Below are 26,903 nucleotides of genomic sequence, written 5' to 3' on the forward strand. Positions count from 1 at the left end.
AGATTATTCCAGCGGTCAACCACCCTTTCGGTGAAGAAATATTTTCTGGTGTTGCCATGAAATTTCCCACCCCTGATTTTCAACGGATGCCCTCTTGTTGCCATGGGTCCTTTAAGGAAAAAGAGATCCTCTTCCACCTCGATACGGCCCGTGACATATTTGAACGTCTCGATCATGTCTCCCCTCTCTCTGCGTTCCTCGAGTGAGTACAGCTGCAACTTACCCAGTCGTTCCTCATACGGGAGATTCTTGAGTCCTGAGACCATCCTGGTGGCCATTCGCTGAACCGACTCAACTTTCCGCACATCTTTTTGATAATGCGGCCTCCAGAATTGTACACAGTATTCCAGGTGGGGTCTCACCATGGATCTGTACAATGGCATTATGACCTCGGGCTTACGGCTGACGAAACTTCTACGGATACAGCCCATGATTTGTCTAGCCCTGGATGAAGCTTTCTCCACTTGATTGGCAGTCTTCATGTCTTCGCTAATAATCACCCCCAAGTCACATTCTGCTACAGTCCTTGCTAGGATCTCACCATTTAGGGTGTAAGTCCTGCATGGATTTTTGCCGCCAAGGTGCATGACCTTGCATTTTTTGGCATTGAAACTTAATTGCCAAGTCTTTGACCAATGCTCCAGCAGGAGTAGGTCCTGCGTCATACTGTCGGGCATTGAGCGTTTGTCGGGCACTGTGCTTTCATCTGTTGTGCGGTTGCCTACTATGTTGTATAGTTTGGCATCATCGGCGAATAATGTAATTTTACCTCGAAGCCCCTCAGCCAAGTCTCTTAGGAAGATGTTAAATAGGATTGGGCCCAAGACCGAGCCCTGCGGCACTCCGCTGATCACCTCCGTTGTTTCGGAGAGGGTACCGTTTACCACTACCCTCTGAAGTCTACTTCTAAGCCAGTCCCTAACCCATGCGGTTAATGTTTCACCCAGTCCCATTGAACCCATCTTGCTCAATAACCTGCCGGGTGGGACGCTATCAAATGCTTTGCTGAAGTCCAAGTACACGACGTCCAGGGACTCCCCTATATCCAGCTTTCTTGTTACCCAGTCAAAGAAGCTGATCAGATTTGATTGGCAGGACCTTCCCTTCATAAAACCATGTTGATGGGGATCTCGTAGATTCTCCTCATTCAGGATCGTATCCAATTGGCGTTTGATTAGTGTTTCCATAAGTTTACTCACTATCGATGTGAGACTCACCGGTCTATAATTCTCAGCCTCTGTCCTGCATCCCTTTTTCTGGAGTGGAATGACATAAGCCATTTTCCAATCCAACGGGACTCTTCCTGTACTTAGGGAAAGATTGAAGAGCGCGGATAACAGTTCTGCCAGGACATCACTCAACTCCCTGAGCACCCTGGGGTGTAGTTTGTCCGGTCCCATAGCTTTGTTCACCTTGAGTCTTGATAGCTCCTCGTAGACACTGCTGGGCGTAAACTCGAAATTTCGAAATGGGTCTTCCGAATTTTCCCTCGTCGGCAGCTGAGGGCCAAATCCTGGCGCCTCGTAAGTGAAGACCAAGCAGAAGTATTCATTTAAAAGTTTGGCTTTGTCGGAGTCCGATTCTACATAGTTCCCATCGGGTTTCCTAAGGTGTACTATCCCATCTGTGTTTCTTTTTCTGTCACTAATATACCGGAAGAAGGATTTATCGCCCTTCTTGATGTTCTTTGCAAGGTTCTTCATTCTGAGTTTGGCCTCCCTGACTGCCGTTTTGACTTGACCAGATAGTCTTCCTTGGATTCTCACTTCCCTGATAGTTTGTAGAGGATGAACGCTCTTTTCTTCTTTTTTATGAGGTCTGAGATCTCCTCAGAGAACCACTGCGGTCTATTGTTTGTACGCCGTTTACTTACTGATTTGACGTAGCGGTTGGTTGCTTCGTGTAATGTTGATTTCAGAGTTGACCACATTACCTCTACATTATCTGTTTCGGCATGGTTTTGCAGTGCCCGATGGACGAAATCTCCCATGCTTTCGAAGTTTGTGCCCTTAAAGTTGAGGACCTTGGTTGATGTGCTTGACTTAGTGAAACCTTTCCTGAGGTTGAACCATATCATGATGTGGTCACTGGAGGCCAACGTATCGCCTACCTAGACCTCTGTGACACTTTCTCCGTTGGTGAGTATTAGGTCTAGTATCGCCCGATCCCTAGTGGGCTCTAATACCATTTATCTGAGTCTCGCTCCCTTTATAGAGGTTAATAGCTTCCTGCTGCCGCTGGACGCAGCGGAAAGTTTGTTCCAATCCACATCAGGCATATTGAAGTCTCCTAACAATACTGTGTCTCTACGCAAAGTGATATTCTCAATTTCTTTGACTAATTCTATATCCATGTCCTCCTGTTGTCTTGGAGGTCTGTATACTATACCAAGATACAGGCATTTGTCCTTCACCCTAGCCAAATTCACCCAGAGGGATTCCCCGGTGTATTTGATATCTGCGATTTTGGTAACTTTGATGTCCTCTTTAGTGCAGTGTTCTTCAACCACCAGTCCATGGACCAGTGCCGGTCCACAGAAATTTCCTGTCTGTCCACAGGGCCAGCATGTATATTCTCTGTAAAAGCACCCACACTGTGGAACTCCCTTCCAAATTTTATCAAAAACGAAACAGACCTTGTTGCGTTTAAGAAAATTTTAAAAACATATTTATTCCAGGACGCATTTGACTTGTAAAACATAGTCATTTTAGGTTTCTGTACTCTTCTTTTTTTCATCTTAACCCTTTACTACCCAATGTGTTTTTACCCTTTATGTCAAACTCTAAGAGATAACAAAATTGTAACTTCTCCCCTTTCTTCCCACCCCTTCTTGTTCGTCAATCTTTGTCGGTCTCTTAAGTGATTTTTAGTCAACTAAATGTATGTCTGTCTTTTAATTGATTTTTGTAAACTAAATGTATTAGCACACTCTGATGGTTTTTAATTGTACATCGCTTAGGTATTGTGATAAGCGATTCATCAAATAAAGGTAAACTTGAAACTTGAAACTTGCATCAGGCCCAAAACAGTGTTCTTCAACTGCCAGTCCATGGTGCGATCGATGTGGTGTTATCTTCGAACCGGCACCCTCTTCTCACTGATTCGGTGCACAAAGCCACGGGTAGTGGCTCCTACAGGCGTCCTGCGCCTGTACCGGAAGCCTTCTCTCTGACATTGCAATGTCAGAGGGAAGGCTTCCAGATGAGGCACGGGACGTGCAAGATGCAATTAGTACTATTATGGGGGCGGGGTCTTGGGTGGAGATTGGGTAGAGATGGGCAGGGTCTGGCCCAAGACTTAGCCCAGTGTTCTTCAACTGCCGGTCCACAGAATAATTATTTTATTTCTGCAGGTCCATAGGTGTAAAAAGGTTGAAACACACTGATTTATTGTATAGTGCTACCCTCCTCCCATTTTGCCCTCTCTGTCCTGCCGAAGTAAGTTGTATTTTATAAAACTAGGAAGCCTAGTAAGAGGGATAGGTGAAGAGTCTTCATTTTCTAACAATAATCAATTAGGAAAGAACCACTCAGCACCTTGTTTAAGAATAAAAACTTCATGATCAAAAGTAAGTCTGAAAAATTACTCCTCCATGATCCTTTCATGCTTTTAATTTGTGAAAGGAGGTTTATTACACCATAAAAAGTTTAGCATCAGTTTTTCAACTGTTTTATAAAAAGATTGAGGAAATAGTACTGGAAACATACTGAAAATATAAATAATTTTAGGCACCATCATCATCTTTAGGGAGTCAAGCCTATCCCGCCACAAAAGATGCAGTGGAGCCCATAATTTAATAGCAGTCATAGAAACATAGAAGATGACGGCAGAAAAGGGCTACAGCCCGTCAAGTCTGCCCACTCTGCTTACCCTGACCTTATCAATAATATGGCCAATATTAAGTTTGGAAGATGTTAAATCTCTATCAAAAGGAATTCCAATGTATGTAATATGAGCGTGGACCCACTTTAGTGGGTAATCAGAAAGAGAGAAAGGAATACATGCACTATTAAGAGGCATAAGTTCTATTTTATCCCAATTTATTTTACACTTTGATAGTTTCAAAACATGTGCAATGACAGTAATAAGTTTAGAAAGAGAAGTGAAAGGGATAGAGAGGTATAGTAAGATGTCATCTGCATAAACAGCTTGAATTCCAAGGAACAATCTGAACCCTGGATATATGGGAATTACCGTATTTTCACTCATATACCGCGCACCCGTGTAAAATGCGCACACGGGTATAGCGCGCGGGGAACACAAATTTATGTAAAAAAAATTTAATATAGCATGCACACCCGTATACCGCCCCGACTCTCCTTTCGCCCGCTCCGACTCTCCTCTGGCCAGCCCAACTCTCCTTTAGCCCGCCCCGACTTTCCTCTGGCCAGCCCGACTCTCCTTTAGCCCGCCCCGACTCTCCTCTCCCCCTTGAAGTCCTGTCCCCACCCTGAAAACCTGATGCCCCCCCCCCCGACGTCCGATTCACCCCTCCCCCCCCCCGCCGGACCGCTCGCACCCCCACCCCGAAGGACCGCTCGCACCCCCACAGCCTCCCCCCCATCATGTAGAAGCTGCCTACCATCGTCCTGCTGCTTCCTCTGCCGGCGGTCCTACCCCTTCTCTTAGCCCTGCGTCTATGCTGCTTCCTCTTCCGGCGGTCCCGCCCTTTCTCTGACGTCAGAGAAAGGGCGGGACCGCCGGAAGAGGAAGCAGCGTAGACGCAGGGCTAAGAGAAGGGGTAGGACCGCCGGCAGAGGAAGCAGCAGGACGACGGTAGGCAGCTTCTACATGATGGGGGGGTGGGGAGGCTGTGGGGGTGCGAGCGGTCATTCGGGGTGGGGATGCGGGTGCGTGTTCGAGCGCGAGGGGTCCTGCGGGGTGAACTATGTCGGGGGGGGAACTATGTAAAAAAAAAGGGGGATAAAGCGTTCACACGTATAACGCGCACAGTTATGCACGGTTTGTAAAATCGTGTATAACGCGTGCGTTATATGCGTGAAAATACGGTACTCCTTATTGCTGCTAGCAGAATCTAAAGCAAGATTGAAAAGCAGTAGTGAAATAGGGCATCCTTGACGCATACCTCTAAACAAGAAAAAAGAAGAAATGTCACTCAGGAGGTTTGAAACATACTGTTTCTAAATGACACTTTTTTTTTTTTTCAAAAGCAGACTGAAAATACCCCATTTTTGACATTTCTTGAAAAGTCACAAAATTTAAAGTCAAATTGTAAAGTAACGAGATTAGCTTATAGGTTGAAATCATATATTTGAGAACAAAGTCAAGTCACAAAATAATAGACAAAATTTTACAGGGATAGTTTCATTATTACAGGAGTCGCATCATTATTACAAGAGTCACAAAAGGCTAAACACTGAAATTTTTTAGCACGTCCGTTTTATCATCCCATTTTACCAAAGTTACCTCTCTTTTTAGAAAACCGCAATAGTGGTTTTTAGTGCAGGCCGGCACACTGAATGCTCTGAGCTGCTCACGATGCCCAAAGGAACTCTGAGTGTCAGGAGCAGCACAGATCATTCAGCGCGCCACCTGCACTTAAAACCACTATCGCGGTTTTGTAAAAGGGGAGGGTTAGTTTGAGTCATGTAATATTCAGCATACAAAGTTTCATTAAAAGCTGTGATGGTGAAGTGGGGCACTTTTCAAAAATTAGGCCACTTAACATGGAATGACCCTAATGCAGTTCAGAGAAGAAAATTTAATAATAGACAGTTTTGTTCTGTTAGTTAGAACTTTAACAGGATTACCCTGTAAGAGACAGTTTCAGATATATTGAAGATTTTACTAATAGTTTTCTTATATTCAAAATTATTGGTTGAAAATTTGGAACATTTATAGATAAAAGGCTCCTTTTATCAAGGTAACTGTGGGGAGTCAGCTGCATATGTTGCATAAGATGTACTTCAGATAGTTCATCCATATATCTGGACTGCTACTGTTTAATGCGTCATTAGTATGTGACTAAATTTGATCACCAAAATATTGTATTAGTAACCAACTTCTAAACTGTTATTATGTCTTTATCAGGATTGGAAGACTCTTTGATGGCACTGAACCTATTGTTTTGGATAGTCTCAAGCAGCATTATTTTATTGATAGAGATGGGCAGATGTTTCGATATATCTTAAACTTCCTACGAACTTCAAAGCTTCTCATTCCAGATGATTTCAAGGTAAGAGTTCCAAGTTGCAAGAGATCAAAACAGTACTGTGAATGGAGCTAAGGCACAGATTTTTTTTTAATAAAAAATATACATAGATGAATGACCCCTAATTCCTTCTACTATCTGCTGATAAGCAGTTTGTGACTACATATAGAAATCATATTTCAAAAGGTCTGTAGGAGGGGGAGTGCAGCCTTGTGGTTATTTTATTTAGCATTTTATTTAGCATTTATATACCACTTACAACCTAAGTGGTTTACATTCAGGTACATTCAGGTCAGACCGCACCTGGAATACTGCGTCCAGCATTGGTCTCCATACCTAAAGAAAGATATAAAACTGCTAGAGAAGGTGCAGAGATGAGCAACGAAGCTAGTGAAAGGTATGAAGAACCTGGACTACGAGGAACGACTTAGGAGACTGGGGTTGTTCTCTCTTGAGAAGAGGAGACTGCGAGTGGATCTGATCGAGACTTTCAAAATACTGAAAGGATTCGACAAAATGGAGCAGGGAAAGCAGTTAATTACAATGTCCAATGTGACACGGACAAGAGGACATAAACTGAAGCTGAGAGGGGACAGGTCCAGGACGAATATCGGGAAGTTCTGTTTCACGCAGCAAGTGGTGGACACCTGGAATGCTCTCCCAGAGAAAGTAATTGCAGAATCCACCATTCTAGGATTTAAGGGTAAACTAGATGCACATCTCCCTTGAGAAGCATACAGTGATATGGGGACTAAAACTATGATAGGGTACACCTGGCGGGGCCTCCGTGTGTGCAGATCACCGGACTTGATGGACCCAGGGTCTGATCCGGAGATGGCAATTCTTATGTTCTTATGTACTCTAGCATTTTTCCCTGTCTGTCCTGGTGGGCTCACACTCTATCTAATGTACCTGGGGCAATGGGGGTTTTAAGTGACTTGCCCAGAACCTCAGTGTGCTGAGGCTGTAGTTCTAACCACTGTGCCTCAGCACCCTGAGCTTGTGAGTTCAATCCCAGCCTGCTCCTTGTGACTCTATTGGTAGCATGGAATATTGCTACACCTTGGGTTTTGGCCAGGTACTAGTGATTTGGATTGGCCGCCGTGAGAACGGGCTACTGGGCTTGATGGGCCTTTGGTCTGACCCAGTAAGGCATTCTTATGTAAGTCACCTAACTCACCATTGTCCCAGGTCCCACAGATTTGTGAGCCTGCCAGGACAGATAGGGGAAAATATCCAAGAGTGGAATCCAAATTATATTAGAAGAGTAACTGAGAAGAATATAATAATGGAGGTGGGAATGCTAAATTATTACTTGTCTAATTAGGATAAGAAACAGAAAGATAGAATGGTAACAGTAGAGAGTATCTAAATTGGCAAGTGGCAACACAATAGTTAGTAGCAGAGATTTCCAGTTCAATAGGTGAGACATTCTAGACAGCAGGGTTATTTACCTTTAGTCGCATGGTTGCAGAAGGAATCCACTCCAGATTTTTCACTCTGCCTCTATAGTACTTCACTGTGCAGTTTAGCACCCTCCACAGTTTTTTGTTTTTTTTTTTCTTCTACACGCATGGATGCAGTTGTGTGTGTTCTGCCCTCCCCATTTTATTATTTTAATTTGATGTTATTTTGTCCCTTTTGGGGTAAATTAGTGCTTGGAGCGATTTTAAAGCTCTGCCTGCTTGAGAATACACAGACTTCGCTCTATGTCTGACAGGCTGATCCTTCTGGGTCCCTGTTGGCCAGCCTGCATAGGTTTGGACACATCCTAGATTCACCCTGCCATGATGCTTGCGCTGCCTGACCCTGATCTGGGGGATCCAGGTGCAGATGATTTGCTTGCTGACCCCTTATTTACAGGTGCAGTGCTTCCTGGGGCAGGAGATCAGGGACTGTGTGCTAGATCTGTGGAACCCTTTGGAGTTTTGGGAACCTGCGCCTATTTGAGTTTGTGGCATTGCCAGACCTTCTTTCTGAATTTTTACAGAAGGTCTTTTTGGTCATTCAGGTGACTCCGGCCACTTCTTCCTCCTGGCTTTGTGGTTTATACTTGCTACCTTCCCCTGGTACCCTGATAATGTGCGTTCTGGTCTTGGAGCAGTTTAATTCTCCGGAGAGTGCTCTGACATGTACTAGAGCTTTGCCACGCTGGGATTTTATGGCAAGGGAGTGTCAGCAACTTTTGGTTCAGCCCAAGGTTGATTTTTGGTAGCGGAGGTGACAGAATCCACCTTTCTCCCCCAATGTGGGTGTTTTAATATTGGAAGATATACAGGTCTACCGTGTGGAGGTGGTCCTCAGGAAGCTCTTTGACACAGGTGCTTTAGGCATTAAAGCTGCTTTGGCAATGTTTTGTGTCGCTCGCACATGTCACGCTTAAGAGCGTGCTCTGGAAAGTGAAGCGGTGATTCCCTCTTCTTTTTTGTTTTGGATGGCTCAGTTTATATGCTTGATGCATTGTATGCCTTTATGTGAGTTTGACTCAGGTGTAAGAGTAATCCATCTCTGCCTGCAATGAGCTGCTCTTTCCACGTCCAAGGCTCCTTTGGCTTGGCTACCTTTTCAAGAGCTGTGATTGTTTGACATAGGTCTGGATGGCTTCATGGATTCTAGATTGGACCGTTGCCCTACGACTCAGCCTGATAATAGACCCGGCCCTCCTGGGGTTCTGGTTGTTCTGATCTCATGGCGCCCAGCGCTTCCAACCATGTGCAAGTGACACATCACAGGTGTTTTGTCAGGGCTGCCAGTACTGGTATAATGGCTACAGATGTTCCTACCCTCTCAACTTCAGTGCTGCGCCTCCTGATTCACAGGCACAATGGCACCAGGTCAAAGGATGCCCCGCTGCAGATACTCCGTCTCAAAACATTTCTGCCAGTCTGGATGTGCGTTCTGGTCAACCTTTGGGTCTTTGAGTTTATTTGGTCAGGTTATAAACTGGAATTTGCTCGACCTCTGACAGATTGGTTAATGGGCTCTGCTCAGATCTCACAGACATAGTGCTCAGGATTCCAACCACCATTGCTGGTTTTTCAAACTATTGACCCAGTATCGCCCGACCTCTCGAGCTCAGGCAGATACTCCATTTACTTTCTCGTGCCAAAGAAAGACTTTGAAGAGTGGAGGCCTATTCTGGATCTTCAGCACATGACTGCAGCTCTCAAGATTCTACAATTTTGGATGGAGACCGTGCGTTGGGTCATTGCAGTAATGATTCCAGGACAGTTTCTTGCCTCTCTGGATCATACAGAGACGTGCTTGCACATCTCCTTTTTTTCTAGCCCACCACAAAGTTTTGCAGGTTCATGTTGGAACAACATTATTAGTTATTGGCCCTGCCCTTTGGACTGGCTTCAGTTCCCCGGACCTTCACTAAGGTGATGGTAGTGGTGGCTACTTACCTGTGGCAGAAAGGTCTCCAGGTTTACCCTTATTTAGAGGACTGGTTGATCAGATCTCCCTCGTTGGCCGAAGGACACCATGTATTAGAGCAGGTGCTCCAGGTGATGGAAGACCTGGGTTGGATTATCAGATTCAAAACAAAAATACTAAAATGGACCATCTTGACACCCACGCACTTGCTCGAATACCTGTGAGTTCCTGTCGACCCAGCAGCAGGCCGAATCTCTCAACATATTCCACCATTTCTACAAAATTGGAGATCATGGCAGAATGGCTTACACTAAACAAACTTAAGTTAATTCTCTAAAAACCACAGTGTTGCTTTTCTCTTCAAGAAACTCACCGGTAAAAACATTAAACTTCACTATGAAGGGAGCCCCCTGAAATTCTCATCAACAACTAAAATCTTAGGTGTTGTAATAGACAATACCTTAAGCTTTCATTCTCATATCTCTAAGGTGGTAACTTCCTCCTTTTATGTTCCCCATCAAATTTGATTCATTGGTTCATTTCTTCAACAAAGCTCACTCTTTATTCTCTTACACTCTCTGATGCTGTCCAAGCTTGATTATTGTAACTCCATCCTCATTGGTCTGCCTAAATATCAGTTGCATAGGCTACAATTAGTTCAGAACACTGCATTTAGACTACTTCATTGCTGTTCCAAGTTCAATCATGTCACTCCACTACTAAAAGCTGAGCATATCCTTCCAGTCTCATATCACATCACATTTAAATACAATATTCTCTCACCAAATATTATCAAGTAGAATTCCTTCTTTCTTGTTCAGTTTCTTGGTTCAGTTTTCTCCGCAAAGAACCCTTCATTCATCTTAACAATAGTTACTTGTCCTATCATTTCAAAAATTATTTATTGATTTTCATAGGAACTCTTCATTTTCCGTCATGGCTCACACTCTTTGGAATTCTTTACTTTACTATCTTCGTACTGAAAGCTCGTTTCCAACATTCAAAGTGCATAAAATGTACCCTTTTGGACTTGGTTTCAGGTCAAGATCCTTTTATACACATACAGGAGGAGGTGGGTGGGGGGTGAGCTTATTTCGGGGGGTTGTGGGGGTTGGTCTTAAGTTATTTATGTATAGTTTCTTGGTGTTTTCTGAACATATTGCTAATTTATGGAAATTTTCTTACACTGTGTATCAGCTATATTTTGCTATATAAAATTAATAAACAATTTTTAAAATAAATAACAAAGTGCAACTAAAGGCCTATTATTTCTCATTGGCATTTTGCTCATAATCTGCTGCATAGTAGCTTATTCTCAACACTTAATATGCAGTTGAGACACATTACCTCTCTCCAACATTTTGCTTATAACTCCCAGGTAATTTTCTGTACTTCTGCACTGAATGTTCTTTTTGATCTTCAGAGATAATCTATGGCCAATTTACTTTCTTTCAGCATTTCAATCAAATTCCAATATGTATGGGCAAAAATCAAACATGCATGGGCGGAAATCATACACGTCTAGCGCTTTATCCCTACCTTCTATGTTTCACTCCTTCCCTTTCCCCACTCTTTTCTTTTTATTGTAACCAACCCATTATTCTCCTTTCCCTATGTCTCCAATTTTTGATAATCTTGTTTTTGTCTTCCCTCCCCTTTTTTATTTTTTATAAATATTATTTTATATTCTAAACCAATGAGATTTTAACCTCTGTTTTATATTTGCAGTATATCAAATAAGAACTACCAGTAGACTGTTCACAGAAACTATGTGCTCAGCTTTCTTCCTTCCTGGAGCAGTCGGCTCCTTCAGCATGGAATTATCTTCAGGTTGCGGGATCAATGGTTACCAATTGGATGTGATTCCTTGGGAGAGGGCGTGCACATGTCCTCTACAACATGCTTTGCTCTCTCACTGGGTTCCACACAGGGGTGCCTTACAGACCCTTTTACCTTGGCCTCTGGAAGCCGAGCAAGCATGGCCTGGTGGCTTCTCCTGTAATCGCTCTGCTGGGGCGTCCCACAGCACTTTGCCTCCTTGATCGTGGTGATGACAGAAGCTATCCATCAGGGCTGGGGAGCTCATTGCAATCGTTGTCTTGTTCAAGGGTGTTGGACATCTTCTTAGCAACAGTTGTCAATCAACCAGTTGAAGCTCGGAGCCATTCGTCTAGCTCTGTCTGGTGGACCAAGAGATCCAGGTATTCTCCAAGAGTATGACAATAGTAGTTTATGTCACACTCTAGGGAGGAACCAAGAGCACTCCTCTGGCGGAGGAAGCCTGTCTCTTTTTCATAGTACTGTTGGCAGCGTAGGTGGCGGGAGTAGACGACGTTCAAGCAGACTTCTTCAGCAAACAGCCTCTGGATTCAGGCAAGTGATTTCTGTTCCCAGAGGTGTTCCAAGTGATAGTGGAGCACTGGGGAAGACTCTGCTTCGACCTTAGGGCCACAGCAAGAAGCAAGTAAGCGGATTTCTGCTTCAGTCGATGATCCAAGCTCGGAAGCGAGGGACTCAACACTCTCGTGGCTGCTGTGGCCTCCGGAGATTCTCCTGAATGTTTTTTCCTCTTTGGCTAATGCTCAGCCGAGTCCTTCGGAGGATCACAGCTCTTCCAGGCCGCATCATTCTGGTGGCTCCAGATTGGCCTTCCAGTCCATGGTACGCAGATTTGCTGTGCCTGCGGTACAGAGGTCTCAGCCTTCAGCTGAGCGTCTCTCCAGGATTCGTCATGCAGGGTCCTAGTATCTATGGAGGATCCGAGTCACTTTGCTCTTCCGGCTTGGCTCTTGAGCGTGCAGCCTTAAAGCAACAGAATATTCTGCCCTGGTTGTTGATACTTTTCTGAAGTCTACAAAGCCGTCTTCGGTGTTGGCTTAGCTACATGCATGGAAGACCTACCACAATTGGTGTGCACAGGTCAAAGTGGACCCCTATTCAGCTCTGATCTTGCAAATTCTCACCTTTCTTCAGGCTAGTTTGAATAAAGATTTTATTGTGGCTTCTCTTCAAGTCCATATGGCTGGATTCTCCTGTTTTAGATCCCGGAAGCATCAGTCTTCTTTGGTGTCTCATCCTGATGTTGGTAGACTCTTGAAGGGAGCTCTTTGTGTCTGACCACTGGTTAAGCACCGTTTCCCTTCCTGGAACCTTAACTGGGTATTGTCTAGCCTTGCTAAGGCATCTTATGAGCTCCTTTGAAATGCTACCCTCTTGGACATGATGCTCAAAACCGTTTTTCTGGTTGCCATTACATAGGTGCTTCGAGTGTTGGTACTGAGGGCTTGGTCAGGGGTTTCTCTTCTGATGGTTCCTTCCTACTTGCCAAACATGATTTTGGTTTTCCTGGTCAGTCAGGATGTGTGTTTTTTTCCTGACTTTCAGCCGACAGGTTCCCAGTCACAGCATCACCTGTTGAAGAAGCTGGATGTGCATAGTGCTTCTGCGTTACTTGGAGGTCACCAACGAGTTTTGTCTCTTTGATCATTTGTTTGTGCTGACTCATTCCATTCATTGGGATGCTCCCACTTCCAAGGCTACGGTTTCCAGATGGTTCTGTAGGGCCATTTCGTCAGCTCACATTTTTGTGGGGACACAGTCTCCTGTTTCCGTCAAAGCACATTCTACCAGAAGTGTGGTCTCTTTGTGGGCCCCAGAAAGAGCTATCTCTCATGTGAAGATTTGTTTGCCGGCAACATGGTCTTCTCTTCACACGTTTGCCAAATTGTATGGAGTGGTTGTGGTGGCAAGACAGGTCCGCCTTTGGGTCCTCGATCTTACAAGTCAGTGCAGCAAGCCCACTCTAGTTTTTTGGGGGGCTCCTTTTGCACATCCCTACTGTCTAGAACAATGGTTCCCAACCCTGTCCTGGAGGACCACCAGGCCAATCGGGTTTTCAGGATAGCCCTAATGAATATGCATGAGAGAGATTTGCATAAAATGGAAGTGAGAGGCATGCAAATCTGCTCCATGCATATTCATTAGGGCTATCCTGAAAACCCGATTGGCCTGGCGGTCCTCCAGGACAGGGTTGGGAACCACTGGTCTAGAATGTCTCACCTATTGCACTGGAAAAAGAGATTATATACTTACCCTGGTAAGCTCTTTTCCAGTAGATAGGTGAGACATTCTAGACTCCTGCCCAGTATTTACTGCTCCTGCTTATAGTTTTCAGTCTGTTTGTTTCTCCAAGCTGTTTCTTGGATGCCTGTCAGCCCGAGGGCTGGAAATAATTTGTATATATGTTTCCATTTATTGGGGAGTAGTTTCTCAGCTTCTTTGAAGGCGGTGTTGGCATTTCACTTTGATGTTGGTTGAATTCTTGAGCAGAACAGTTGGGTTGAGCCTTTTACCTCTACTTCACTTAGAGGCTCTCCGTGCTTGGGCGCTAAACTGCACAGTGAAGAACTATAGAGATAGAGTGAAAAATCCGGTGTAGATTCCTTTTGTAACCATGCGACTAAAGGTAAATAACCCTACTGTCTAGAATGTCTCACCTATCTACTGGAAAAGAGCTTACAAGGGTAAGTACATAATCTCTTTTTCAATAAACCCAATATTGGGTAAAAGTCTGGTCAGAACATTTTAAGAAGTAACTTTCTTAGAGAGAATAAATGAATGGTCATAGAATCGACAAGGGGGCTTGAACTTTGGTTTTAGTTGTCATAGGAATTTAGGCCCTGGTGTTGGGGGATTTAAAAAAGTGACTGACAAGCAATGTTATTCTTTTATCACAAATCATAGTTACCAAATGCAAGGGTACACCTTTGGGATTAGTTGGGATTAGTGCCCAAGAAAACAGTCTTGAGTGTCATTGTAGGCAATACAATAAAACCTTCTACCCAATGTGCAGTGGCAGCCAAAAAAAGCAAACAAGATGCTAGGACTTATTTAAAAAGGGATAGTTAACAATACTAAGAATGTTATAATGCCTCTGTATCGCTCCATGGTGTGACCTCACCTGGCGTATTGTGTTCAATTCTGGTCTCCTTATCTCAAGAAAAATATAGCGGAACTAGAAAAGGTTCAAAGAAGAGCAACCAAGATGATAAAGGGGATAGAACTCCTCTTATATGAGGAAAGACTAAAAAGGTTAGGGCTCTTCAGCTTGGAAAAGAGACTGCTAGGATATGATTGAAGTCTACAAAATCCTGAGTGGTAAAGAACAGGTTCAAGTGGATTGATTTTTTTTTTTTTTTTTTACTCTGTCAAAAATTACAAAGACTAGGGGACACTTGATGAAGTTACAGGAAACTACTTTTAAAACCAATAAGAGGAGATATTTTTTCACTTAGAGAATAGTTAAGCTCTGGAACACGTTTCCAGAGGTTGTGGTAAGAGTGAATAGCGTGGCTGGTTTTAAGAAAGGTTTGGACAATTTCCTGGAGGAAAAGTCCATAGTCTGTTATTGAGACAGACTTGGGGAAGCCACTGCTTGCCCTGGATTGGTAGCATGGAATATTGCTACTCTTTGAGTTTTGGCCAGGTACTGGTGACCTGAATTGGCCCCCATGAGGATGGACTACTGGGCTAAATGGACCATTGGTCTGGCCCATTAAGGCTATTCTTATGTGCTTATGATTAAGCAACCTTCAGGACTGAGAATACTGCAAGCTTCTGAATCCTGTGGTAAATGTAGATCACCTTTTACTGCACCCTGGTATCGCCTCTCCCCCCATCCCCCCAATCCATCAAGTTTTAACTGTGCCCTGTTAAACTGCCATGCTGATTTTTGCAAACAATTCTAATGACAAGAACATAAGAATTGTCATACTGGGATATCAACAGTGGCCAACTCAGGTCCCAAGTACCTAGGTAGACCCAAGTAGTAAAACAGATTTTATGCTGTTTATCCTCGGAATAAAGAGTGGATTTTCCCCAAGCCATCTCAATAGTGGCCTATGGACTTCTCATGTAGAAAATTAGCCAAACCTTTTTTTAAACCCTGCTAAGCTAACTGATTTCACTACATTCTCCGGCAATGAATTCCAGAGTTTAATTATATGTTGTATGAAGAAATATTTTCTCCAGTATATTTTAAATCTACTACCATACATACTTTCTACGTGTATTCCAGTCCTTCACATACATGTGTGGAAATGTCATCTTAAAAATATAGGAAGATCAAAGTACACAGCACCTTTATACTGCTCAGTCACTTTAGCTAATATGACTTTTCCATACTGACTGCTTATTATACTACGTTGAACTATTACTTGAAGTAACATCTGTAGCATATAACCTTCTGCACATATGAGAGTAATTTTTATAATAGAGCACTTATATGCCTTTAGAAAATAGGCTTCTAGAACTATCTAAAATAGTATTCAAATGCTCTCACATAAATTCATATCTACTCTGAGGCAGGTACAAATATGATTATGAACTCTATAAATGCACATTTATATTTTATTAAGTGCATGTAAACATTGCAACATACAGAGTACAAAACAATTCAGACAGTAAGTAATGTTGCATTCTAGAAATACAGCAAGAATATCAGTATTTATAGAAAATATAAAGGAAAAAAATCTATGGGCTCCTTTTATCAAGGTGTGGTAGGCGGTTAATGCACGGAGTACCGCGTGTTCAACCGCCTGCAGCGCTAGTACCTAACGCCTCCATTGACGAGGCTTTAGGATTTTAGGCTGCCGCAGGGGTTAGCGCGTGATGAAATGTCCGACGCGCTAACCCCCGTAGCGCACCTTGATAAAAGGAGCCCTATATCTTCTGGCACTCTCTGGTTGATATAACAGAGAAATACTTGAGAGCTATTTGAAAATTTTGAACAACAGTGCCAATTGTTATGGTTTTATATGCATTCATAGTTAATCATCTTTAAAAATGTATTTATCCCAGGACAAGCAAGCAGCATATTCTCACATATGGGTGACGACATCCAAGGAGCCTGGTATGAACAGTGTTAAAGTGTACTGTCACTTTAACTTCTTTAGAAGTCTCAAGACTGCCCGTACCACACATACACAAGTGCCTTCTTACTGACATCAGCTCGTGGGACCATCAGTTCTTAGGTTTCCGCAAAGCTAAGAATATATGTGTCGTTGGAGTCTTTCTAATTGCGCGAGATATATATATATATTTTTATTTTTAAAGTTTTGTGCTTTCCTATTCTATTTTTAACTTCATTTCTTTCATTTTCCTTGGTAGTACTTTATAAATCTCTTTGTTCGGGATTTTTTCTAAGAATTTTTCTTTCCTGTGTTTTCGGGCCTTTGGTCTTCCAAACTGTTCTTGTGGCCAAAGGCATCAAATCTTTTTCGGTCACAACCATTAGAGAAAAATTGATTCCTTTTGATCTTGGTGTTGGCAGTTTTTCCTTCAACGTCAAAGCCTTCTAGCAGCTTCAAGAGGTATTCTCGGTGCAACAGGGCCATATCAGTCACCGATCCACACAATTGGTGTCTTCAGTGCCTTATTACTAAGCATCGAGTAGACTCCTGTTCTCACCGATCAAAGTTACAAAAATACTCTTTGAAGGCTCGATGTCTACATCAGGAAAAATTTTTCGGGCCTCAAGATTCATCCACGATGTCCATAAGTTACATCGACTGAAGGAAAGCTTGGAACAGGCCTCTGAAAATTTTTCAGTGTGGTGGTGGTTTTATCTGAAGAAGCCAGCCACGCCAATGACGAAAAATCTTCAGAGACCCATTCAGAGGCTTTCTTTGTGCCAACGAGTCCCTCCTTGATGTATCTTCCGGCTTTGCAAAACTGGAAGTTACATCAAGGAGGGGCTTGTTGGCTAAAGGAAGGCCTCCTAGCTGGCTTCTCAAGATTTTTTGGTGTGGCTTGGCTGGCTCTTTTGGGTAGTGAGTGTGAGGGGAGCTGGGGAGGAGGTGCTGACCCATGATGGGGGGTGTCACCTGCCACTGTCGATGTATTCATTGAGGGGGGTGCTAAGACAGTGCTGGATTTGTGCTGGGGGAAGAGAGGTGTTGGAGCAATGGGGGGAGGCTGGAGGGAAGGGAGAGAGGTACTGATTAAAGAATGACATGGGGAAAAATTCTGTCCCCGTCCCCGGACCATCATCCTCTGCACCTTTCACCGCCCCGTCCCTGTCTCTGCCGTCCCCTTCACTGCCCCGTCACCATCCCCGCTGTCTATTTCACCGCCCTATCACCGTCCCTGTCTTCAGCGTCTTCTCCTCTCCATCCCCCCATCCCCAGCACCCTTCACGCTGTCCAGCAGCTCCCTCCCGCCGGCCAGCCGTGCATTTCCCTCCCTCCCTCCTTTTCTCTTACCTTTTCTTCTTGAAACTGGCGATTTCTATAAGACTACGAGCTGTATTACAGCCGGAGCCTTGAAGTCGCGTCGGGTTGTCAGCTAGAAAAGTCTCCTCCGATGCAACCGGAAACAGGAAATTGCGTCAGATGAGTCTTTTTCTAGCAGGCAACGCGACGCGACTTCAAGGCTCCGGCTGTAATACAGCTCGTAGCCTTATAGAAATCGCCAGTTTCAAGAAGAAAAGGTAAGGGAAAAGGAGGGAGGGAGATGCATGGACGGCCGGCGGAAGAGAGTGGGCTGCCGGATCGAACGCTCGTTCACCGCGTGTTCACTACTTGTTCACCACCCCGTGCTACCATTCACCGCTCCATGGGGCGGTGAATGGCCTTGTCCCCGAACTTGCGGTGACCTTTTTTTTGGTCACCGTTTTGGCGGGTTACCCGCGGCTAGCCGCGGGTAACAACCACCATGTCATTCTCTAGTACTGATGTGGAGGGGGGCTGGAGCTGAAGGGAAAAGAGAGGTGCTAGACATAAAGCTGGGAGTTGGGGGAGAAAGGAAAGGTACTGGATTTGCGGCTCGGAGCTAGAGGGAAGGGAGAGAGATGTTGGACCCATGGGAGGAGGGGCTAGACAGAGAAAAGGGAGCGAGATGCCGGATCCTTGGGGAATGTTGAGAGAAGGGAGAGAGGTACTGGACCTGCAGGGAGGAGAAAAAGGAAGGAAAATAAATCTGAATCAAGGGGATGAAGGGAGTAAAATATTTAACACAGTGGACGGGTGGAGAGAGGGAGGAAAGAAGGTGAGAGACACTTTGGTGTAAAGGAGTCAGAGGGGAGAAGCTGGACACAGGGAGATATATGAAAAGGGGAGATGTTGGGTATGGATGGTAGCATAGGAACAGGGACATAAAGAGGAACACAGAAGATGGCTAGACATGAGGGAGAAGAGGAACGCAGAAGAGAGATGTTGGACTTGGGAGGGGGGAGGGCATAGGAACACAGAGAATTGACACTTGACATGGAGGGGATGATGAAAGCAGAGAGATGGGCACAGGGGAAATACTAGAAAGGGAAGTACAGTATTGGAGACATAGAAAGGAGATGCTTGCTAAACATGGGGGAAACAACATATACAGAGATGGAAGATGAATGGTGAGCATAGAGAAAGAAGACATCAAATGGTCAGGAGACCCTGGCAAGTGATTTAAGAGTAGACAGATGGAAACAGAAATCAGAGTCTGAGACCAATGTTATGTGAAGAATAAAGTGACAAGACAACAAAAGGTAGAAAAAATATTTTTTTATTTTGTGATTAGAATATATCAGATTTGAAATATGTATCCTGTTAGAGCTGGTGTTAGATATAACTTGGGACTGCAAAGCCCAGGCTATGCTTCTTTAGCTTCCAGCTGGCTTAGGGGGGGCTCTCTGACCAGGGGGTAGTTGCCCTACTTGCACTCCCCTAACACTATTCCTGCCACTGTTAGCTTGATTTTTTTTTTTTTTTTTAATGAAGCATTCTGTAGTAATTTGACTTCAATTTTCTCAATAGTGGAGGGGATATTTGTGAGGGGGAAGCAGGAGTTTTGTTGATCCTTGCTCTGTATTATTTGTGATTTGTAAAATGACAATTTCTACAGAATATTGTTTCTTTTTATACTTTAATAAAATAAGCTCAATATAAAACTATTTGAGGCTTGTTCGGATGGGATCAGATTGTTTGCAGGATAGAGACTGAGCTTGCAGGGATAGGGTGGGGACAGAGCTGAGCTCGCGGGGACAGAGGCAATCCCCCCCCCCCCCCCGGTCATTCTCTACTTTGAATAACAAACCTCTAGCTACACACCTATCGATTTTCTAGGTTCATGAAAGGCCTCATAAATTCAGAGCCTCCAATCAAACTTCCTCTAGTTACTTGGGACCTACATGTAAATGTTGTTTTCACCACTTTAATGAAACCTCAATTTAAGCGCCTTGTGACTACGCTACTTAAATAGCTCACCTGGAACGTAGTCTATTTAATTTGTATCACTTCTGCATGGCGAGTTAGTAAACTTGTAGTAACATAGAAACATGATGGCAGATAAAGGCCAAATGGCCCAGCCAGTCTAGTATCTAATTCACCTTACACAACTTTTTATCATGATAGAGTTGTTCTTCACACTCATCCAAAATACCTACCTAAAGTAGTCTCAGATTTTCTTCTCATCCAGTCTATAATATTACCTGTCTTGTTCCCAAGGCCACATTCCCACCTTGGAGAAGTGGCACTCCACACATTGGACTGTAAATGTGCCTGTCTGGATCGAATGCTCAGCTGTTCCTCTCCTTCAGTACCAACAGACTAAAAGTTCCTGTTACTAAGAGAACAATCTCTGTATGATTAGCGTACTGCATCTCGTTCTGCTATGTTTGGGCTGGGCTGCCACTAGAAGGTCATGTCACAGCATATAAGAGTAATGGAATAAGAGCACATAAGAGTAATAGCAACTTCATTAGTTTATCTTAGTTACACTCCCATTGAGGACATTTGTAAAGCAGCAACCTGGTTCTCAATTCACACTTTCATATTCCAGACAGGCTAGTTGGTTTGGCCAAGCAGTTCTACAGAATTTGTTTGCCAACTTCCCTCCATCCCTTATGTATCAACTGGAGAGCCCCACATGTAAGAATATGCTGCTTACCAGCTTGTCCTGACATAAAGCACAGTTACTTACCTGTAACAGGTGTTGCCAGGGAAAGCAGGCATATGTTCTCACAACCGAGACTTGGTTCATGGACTCCCATGGGTGGGATATGGCTATACCGGGATACAACTTACTTCGTCAAGACAGAGAGAGCAAAATAGGAGGAGGGGTAGCACTATACACTAAAGAAGTCATCAAAGTAACCAGAATCGCAGATGTCAAATACACCGGGGAATCCCTCTGGGTGAACTTGGCCAGGTGGAATGACAAATGCCTGTATCTTGGCGTAGTATACAGACCTCCAAGACAACAGGAAGACATGGATATAGCTCTTACAAAAAAAACTCCACACAATACTTACATATATTAAATTCAATCATTTAGTCCATTTCATCCCAATAGCACCAGTGGGGTTTTGTAATCAGAATATCCACAGCGAGCAACGACTTAGCTGCACTCCAGAATCTAGCATTGTTGTCATCAACAAATTCCAGCTTGCCGCAGGACCTGGTCAACTCCTCTTCACTGTAAATACGCCCAAAAGGGAATCCCCATTTTAACGGTCAAGGCTGCGTCAGGAAATCAAAGCAGCGCTCATCCGTGCTGGCTCATACTCAGTTCTCTGCACTTGGATTCAAAATGGTGTTTTTCACGCTGAGCCAGCACGGATGAGTGCTGCTTTGATTTCATTGATGTCATATGCGGATGACATTCTTTTCCTCATCCCTCTAACCAACAACCAAACTGACACTTTCAAGAAAATCTCAGATAACATAGAAAGAATCCAAACCTGGGCAACAACTCACAAACTGAACCTAAATACATCTAAAACCAAAGCTTTCTACTTTCATACCGCCCATCAGACAGCACCGACAAACATCACTCTCTATTCTGGCAACACCCTCACAGCAGACAACATCTCCAAAATCCTAGGCTGTATCTTGGACTCCACACTAACCATGAAACCACAAATCTCCCACCTCTGGAAAAAGACCCTCTAGACCAGTGGTTCCCAACCCTGTCGTGGAGGACCTCCAGGCATGTCTGGTTTTCAGGATAGCCCTAATGAATATGCATGAAGCATAATTGCATGCCTGGCACCTCCATTATATGCAGATCTCTCTCATGCATATTGAACAGAGTTTTGGTTCTACATTGCTCATAGGTGCACTGAAATGATAATAATTGTACAAATATTTTCAATCAAATATTGTTTATTAAAATTTTACAGACAGTCCTGTTTCAAGGCATTCATTGGTACAATGGAGGAACATTGCAAGTCAGAGAGTGTAAATGCAACTTCCCTGACTTAACGCCCTCAAAATTCTGTTCTGCTAGGTTCACTTAAATATACCTAATACATGATGACATTTTACTGCCTGCATATAATTTGTCAAGAATACTTGATACCATATAAGGCGCTTGCATGCATATTGGGGGAGTGTCTTTCCCCCTTACATAAGAATTCCTAAAAGTTACATTTTAATACTAGCTTATCTAATAAAGATACAGATGAAACCAAGAAAAGGTATTACAATATACTTACAGAGCAAAAAATTATCCATACACACAGCTTTAAATCATGTCTTCTTAACAGTCAAACTGCTGCTCCCATGTTACTGAGTCACTTAAGAGCATGCACTGAAAATCCTGTGTCTCAGTGAAAGAGAAGGGGAGTGGCCAATGCACTCCCACAAAACCTACATTTTTCTATATAACTCCTCCAGTACAATTTTAGAGATAATTATATTTCAATCTGAACCCTTGAATATGAAAGTTCCTACATTAATAGTTTACTAAAATTGTATTCATCATATATGCTTTTTGTATATCCAATTAGCATTTCTAACTTTACCCTGCAAAAAAGGAGAGGGAACCCCCCTCCCCTGGAATGTAATCTCTGTATTAAGAAGAAAAGTCCATCTCTGTAGCAACCAGGTCAAAAGCCAAACCTTATCTGCCACAGGTCTTTGGAGACCAGACTGGGCACACATTGAAACAATGGAACTTCATAAAACTAAGCTACAGCCTGGGTGTATCTGCTCTGGTCTTCAACAGAGCTTATATATTAATTCTAGTGACCTGAGAGAAGGCCTCCTCCTGTTTCCAGTGACCTCAGCACAAAACACATATTTGGATCAATATATTATCCCATATTTGTCTTATCTGGTTTGTGTTCTGGCTTATCCAATTGTAATTTTATATAACCATTAATAAACCCTTCTCCTCTGCCCTTGGATTAGGTCCTTATTTTATAAAATCAATCCCTAACTAGTAAATCCAGAGCAATTGGAGGAAAATATGGCTATTTTATTTTTCATGCTTGCCCATTCTACCACATATCTGTCCATTTTTAATAGGCTGCCACGCCCAGGTTCAAAAGGGCCACATTAATATTCATTAGGGCTATCCTAAAAACCTGACTTGCCTGGGGGTCCTCCAGGACAGGGTTGGGAACCACTGCTCTACACCATGAGGCAACTAAGACTTATCAGACCATTTTGCCCTAATTGTGCAGATGATGATCATGCCTCAGTTGGATTACTGTAATTCCTCTAACATGGGAATCAACGCCACCCTTTTCTATAAAATGCAACTCATTCAAAACACAACTATAAGGCTCATATTCAAACTAAAGAGATACAACTTGGTCTCCGCCTACCTCAAACAACTTCACTGGCTACCCAACCCATCTCAAATAAAATTCAAGACATCATACATTGCTTACGCTACGGAAACTCGGCTACACCTCTCATTCACTATTCGCCACGGCATGGTCTGCCTTCCGCAGAAATCTTAACAGGATACAACTAAACCTCCCCACAACAAAAAATCTCAAGTACAGTGGTGCCTCGCATAACGGACGCCTCGCACAGCGAACGCTGCGCACAACGAACTTTATGTCTTGATTCGTACAACGAACTTCGTTTCACACAACGAAGTCGCCCGAGCTGCATCCTTCCGCGCAGGCACTGCGCTTAACTGCCCTCTCTCCGCCTGGCTCCCTCTTGCCCCCCCGACTCCCCGACACGATCGGGGCAAGAGGGAGCTCAAGCCCTCTTGCCTCCCCGACTCCCCGACACGATCGGGGCAAGAGGGAGCCCAAGCCCTCTTGCCCCCCCGACTCCCCGACACGATCGGGGCAAGAGGGAGCTCAAGCCCTCTTGCCCCCCCGACTCCCCGACACGATCGGGGCAAGAGGGAGCCCAAGCCCTCTTGCCCCCCCGACTCCCCGACACGATCGGGGCAAGAGGGAGCTCAAGCCCTCTTGCCCCCCCGACTCCCCGACACGATCGGGGCAAGAGGGAGCCCAAGCCCTCTTGCCCCCCCGACTCCCCGACACGATCGGGGCAAGAGGGAGCTCAAGCCCTCTTGCCCTCCCGACTCCCCGACACGATCGGGGCAAGAGGGAGCCCAAGCCCTCTTGCCCCCCCCGACTCCCCGACACGATCGGGCCAGGAGGGAGCCCAAGTCCTCCTGGCCACGGCGACCCCCTAACCCCACCCTGCACTACATTACGGGCAGGAGGGATCCCAGGCCCTCCTGCCCTCGACGCAAACCCCCCCCCCCCCCCAACGACCGCCCCCCCCCAAGAACCTCCGACCGCCCCCCAGCCGACCCGCGACCCCCCTGGCCGACCCCCACAACACCCCCAACCCCCTTCCCCGTACCTTTCTGTAGTTGGCCGGACAGACGGGAGCCAAACCCGCCTGTCCGGCAGGCAGCCAACGACGGAATGAGGCCGGATTGGCCCATCCGTCCCAAAGCTCCGCCTACTGGTGGGGCCTAAGGCGCCTGGGCCAATCAGAATAGGCCCGGGAGCCTTAGGTCCCTCCTGGGGGCGGGGCCTGAGGCACATGGGCCCAACCCGACCATGTGCCTCAGGCCCTGCCCCCAGGAGGGACCTAAGGCTCCCGGGCCTATTCTGATTGGCCCAGGCGCCTTAGGCCCCACCAGTAGGCGGAGCTTTGGGACGGATGGGCCAATCCGGCCTCATTCCGTCGTTGGCTGCCTGCCGGACAGGCGGGTTTGGCTCCCGTCTGTCCGGCCAACTACAGAAAGGTACGGGGAAGGGGGTTGGGGGTGTCGTGGGGGTCGGCCAGGGGGGTCGCGGGTCGGCTGGGGGGGCGGTCGGAGGTTCTTTGGGGGGGGGCGGTCGTTGGGGGGAGGGGGGGTTTGCGTCGAGGGCAGGAGGGCCTGGGATCCCTCCTGCCCGTAATGTAGTGCAGGGTGGGGTTAGGGGGTCGCCGTGGCCAGGAGGACTTGGGCTCCCTCCTGGCCCGATCGTGTCGGGGAGTCGGGGGGGCAAGAGGGCTTGGGCTCCCTCTTGCCCCGATCGTGTCGGGGAGTCGGGGGGGCAAGAGGGCTTGGGCTCCCTCTTGCCCCGATCGTGTCGGGGAGTCGGGGGGGCAAGAGGGCTTGGGCTCCCTCTTGCCCCGATCGTGTCGGGGAGTCGGGGGGGCAAGAGGGCTTGGGCTCCCTCTTGCCCCGATCGTGTCGGGGAGTCGGGGGGGGGCAAGAGGGCTTGGGCTCCCTCTTGCCCCGATCGTGTCGGGGAGTCGGGGGGGCAAGAGGGCTTGGGCTCCCTCTTGCCCCGATCGTGTCGGGGAGTCGGGGGGCAAGAGGGCTTGGGCTCCCTCTTGCCCCGATCGTGTCGGGGGGGCAAGAGGGCTTGAGCTCCCTCTTGCCCCGATCGTGTCGGGGGTGCCAGGGACCACACGGAGTCACCCACCGTACCACCCGATTCGGGTAAGCGCAGGTATCGGTGGGTGGCTTATTTGCGGGGGGGGGTGCCTTATTTTACATTTTTTTCTAAAAAGGGGGGGCTGTCTTATTTGATGGCCCTGCCTTATCATCGGGGAAACACGGTAGAAAAAAAAAAAAAATGAACAGTTAAGTCCCAGTTTTTGCCGCTGAGACTCTGCCCTCTCTCACTGTAAAATTAGACTCTACTTAGTCTGTCTTTAAATTTAAAAAATGTGTGTTGTTTTAAAAAACAATTATGTTTTTAGATGTATCTAAATAAAAATAATAACCAAAAATTTATCTTTTTTTATGTCATCTTAGCATATTTTATGCTGCAGAACGAATTATTTTTTTTTACATGTATTCTTATGGGAAAACGCGTTTCACATAACGAACGTTTCGCATAACAAACTTGCTCCTGGAACCAATTAAGTTCGTTGTGTGAGGCACCACTGTAGAAACGAATATTTCTCCGTGCTCACCTTCTTGGGAGTGAAAACTTTGAATGACCTCACAGAAATTATCAGAACAGAAACTGACTACACCACATTTCGGAAGAAAACTGAAAGCCCTTCTTTGTGATAGCTGATCCCTGCATGTATCTGAGCTCAACCTCTTCTGAATCTTTCCCTCCTTCTCCCCCTTTTCAGAGTCTCCACTCTATTATGCCTAGGGTTTGCCCTAATCTCTATTCCCTCTAAATTCCTCCCTTTCTACTTGTTCCTTTCATGTTCTAATGTAATTCCTTTTTGATGTAAGTCGCCTTGAGCCTAATTAAGTATTGAGCAACGCACAAATAACAGATTAGATTAGACAAGTAGGAGAGATGCAGGCACACTTGTTGGTGAAGTTCTAACTGAGTCTGTGTGTCAGTGCTCTCCCCTAGCTAAAGTAAGCTTTTCGCTGACTGAGCATGTGTTGGTATTGTTTCCTCTGCAGTTGCTCCCCCTATCCTTTTCTTCAGCCAGCTTAACAGTTGCAGCTCTCCCTTGTTCCTCTTCATAACCTCTCAAAAAAGAAAAAAAAGACAGATTTACTTCAGCAAGTTAATTTTTTTCTTTCTTACTTGAAAAAAAAAATCTAAAGACAGGTGTAATAGAACAGCAGGCTGCATTCCTTAAAAAAACAACAATAATTAGGAAAACATCAGAGTTTTCAATTAAGAACTCTACCAACAAGGTACTCGTTAGGACTGCCACAGGATCCTCAGAAGATGGCAAGCCAACAAGTAACAGCATTTGTGGCTCTGTGATCTGACGATAGATGTCTGTATTGATGCTGCCAATGACTGAGCAAGCCCTCCCCCAGGGCCCTGTTTCAGCACCACTGGGGGAGGTAATCTACCAATCCCTGATGTCAATAGACCTCAAGAAATTGGTGGAGTTTGACGGGCAAAATTCAGAGACAACAGAGGTAGCCAGAATTGCCACCCCTTCGCCTGTTGCCGCAATGGCCCTTCAGTATGCAACAGACTTGAGGCCCTCTCAAATGAAAAAGTGGCCTCAGCAGTCAGGGAAGGCTCCCTTGGGCCAAGCTTTGGCTTTGCAATCATCCCCCACCTCTACTCACCAACACCAAAAGGAGCCAGGAATTTATTTATTTGAACACTCAGGCTCTCTCCTGCCTCTGCCATTTCTATTAAAGCAAAATCTTAAACATGTCTTCCTCAGACACT

The 26,903-nt window shown here is 45.2% G+C and overlaps 1 protein-coding gene across 5 annotated transcripts in view; it reads left to right on the forward strand.

Annotated features, from left to right (window-relative positions):
* KCTD1 (potassium channel tetramerization domain containing 1) overlaps positions 1–26,903 on the forward strand; it is a 163,555-nt gene that overhangs the window by 108,408 nt on the left and 28,244 nt on the right. For all 5 annotated transcript variants that reach the window (XM_033933820.1, XM_033933819.1, XM_033933817.1 and 2 more), the window contains one exon: positions 6,052–6,196. In XM_033933820.1, the coding sequence (XP_033789711.1) occupies positions 6,052–6,196 (145 nt within the window). The remainder of the gene's footprint in view (positions 1–6,051; positions 6,197–26,903) is intronic.

Source organism: Geotrypetes seraphini, chromosome 2 (genome assembly GCF_902459505.1).
Source record: "Geotrypetes seraphini chromosome 2, aGeoSer1.1, whole genome shotgun sequence".
In the NCBI taxonomy this organism is placed as follows: domain Eukaryota; kingdom Metazoa; phylum Chordata; class Amphibia; order Gymnophiona; family Dermophiidae; genus Geotrypetes; species Geotrypetes seraphini.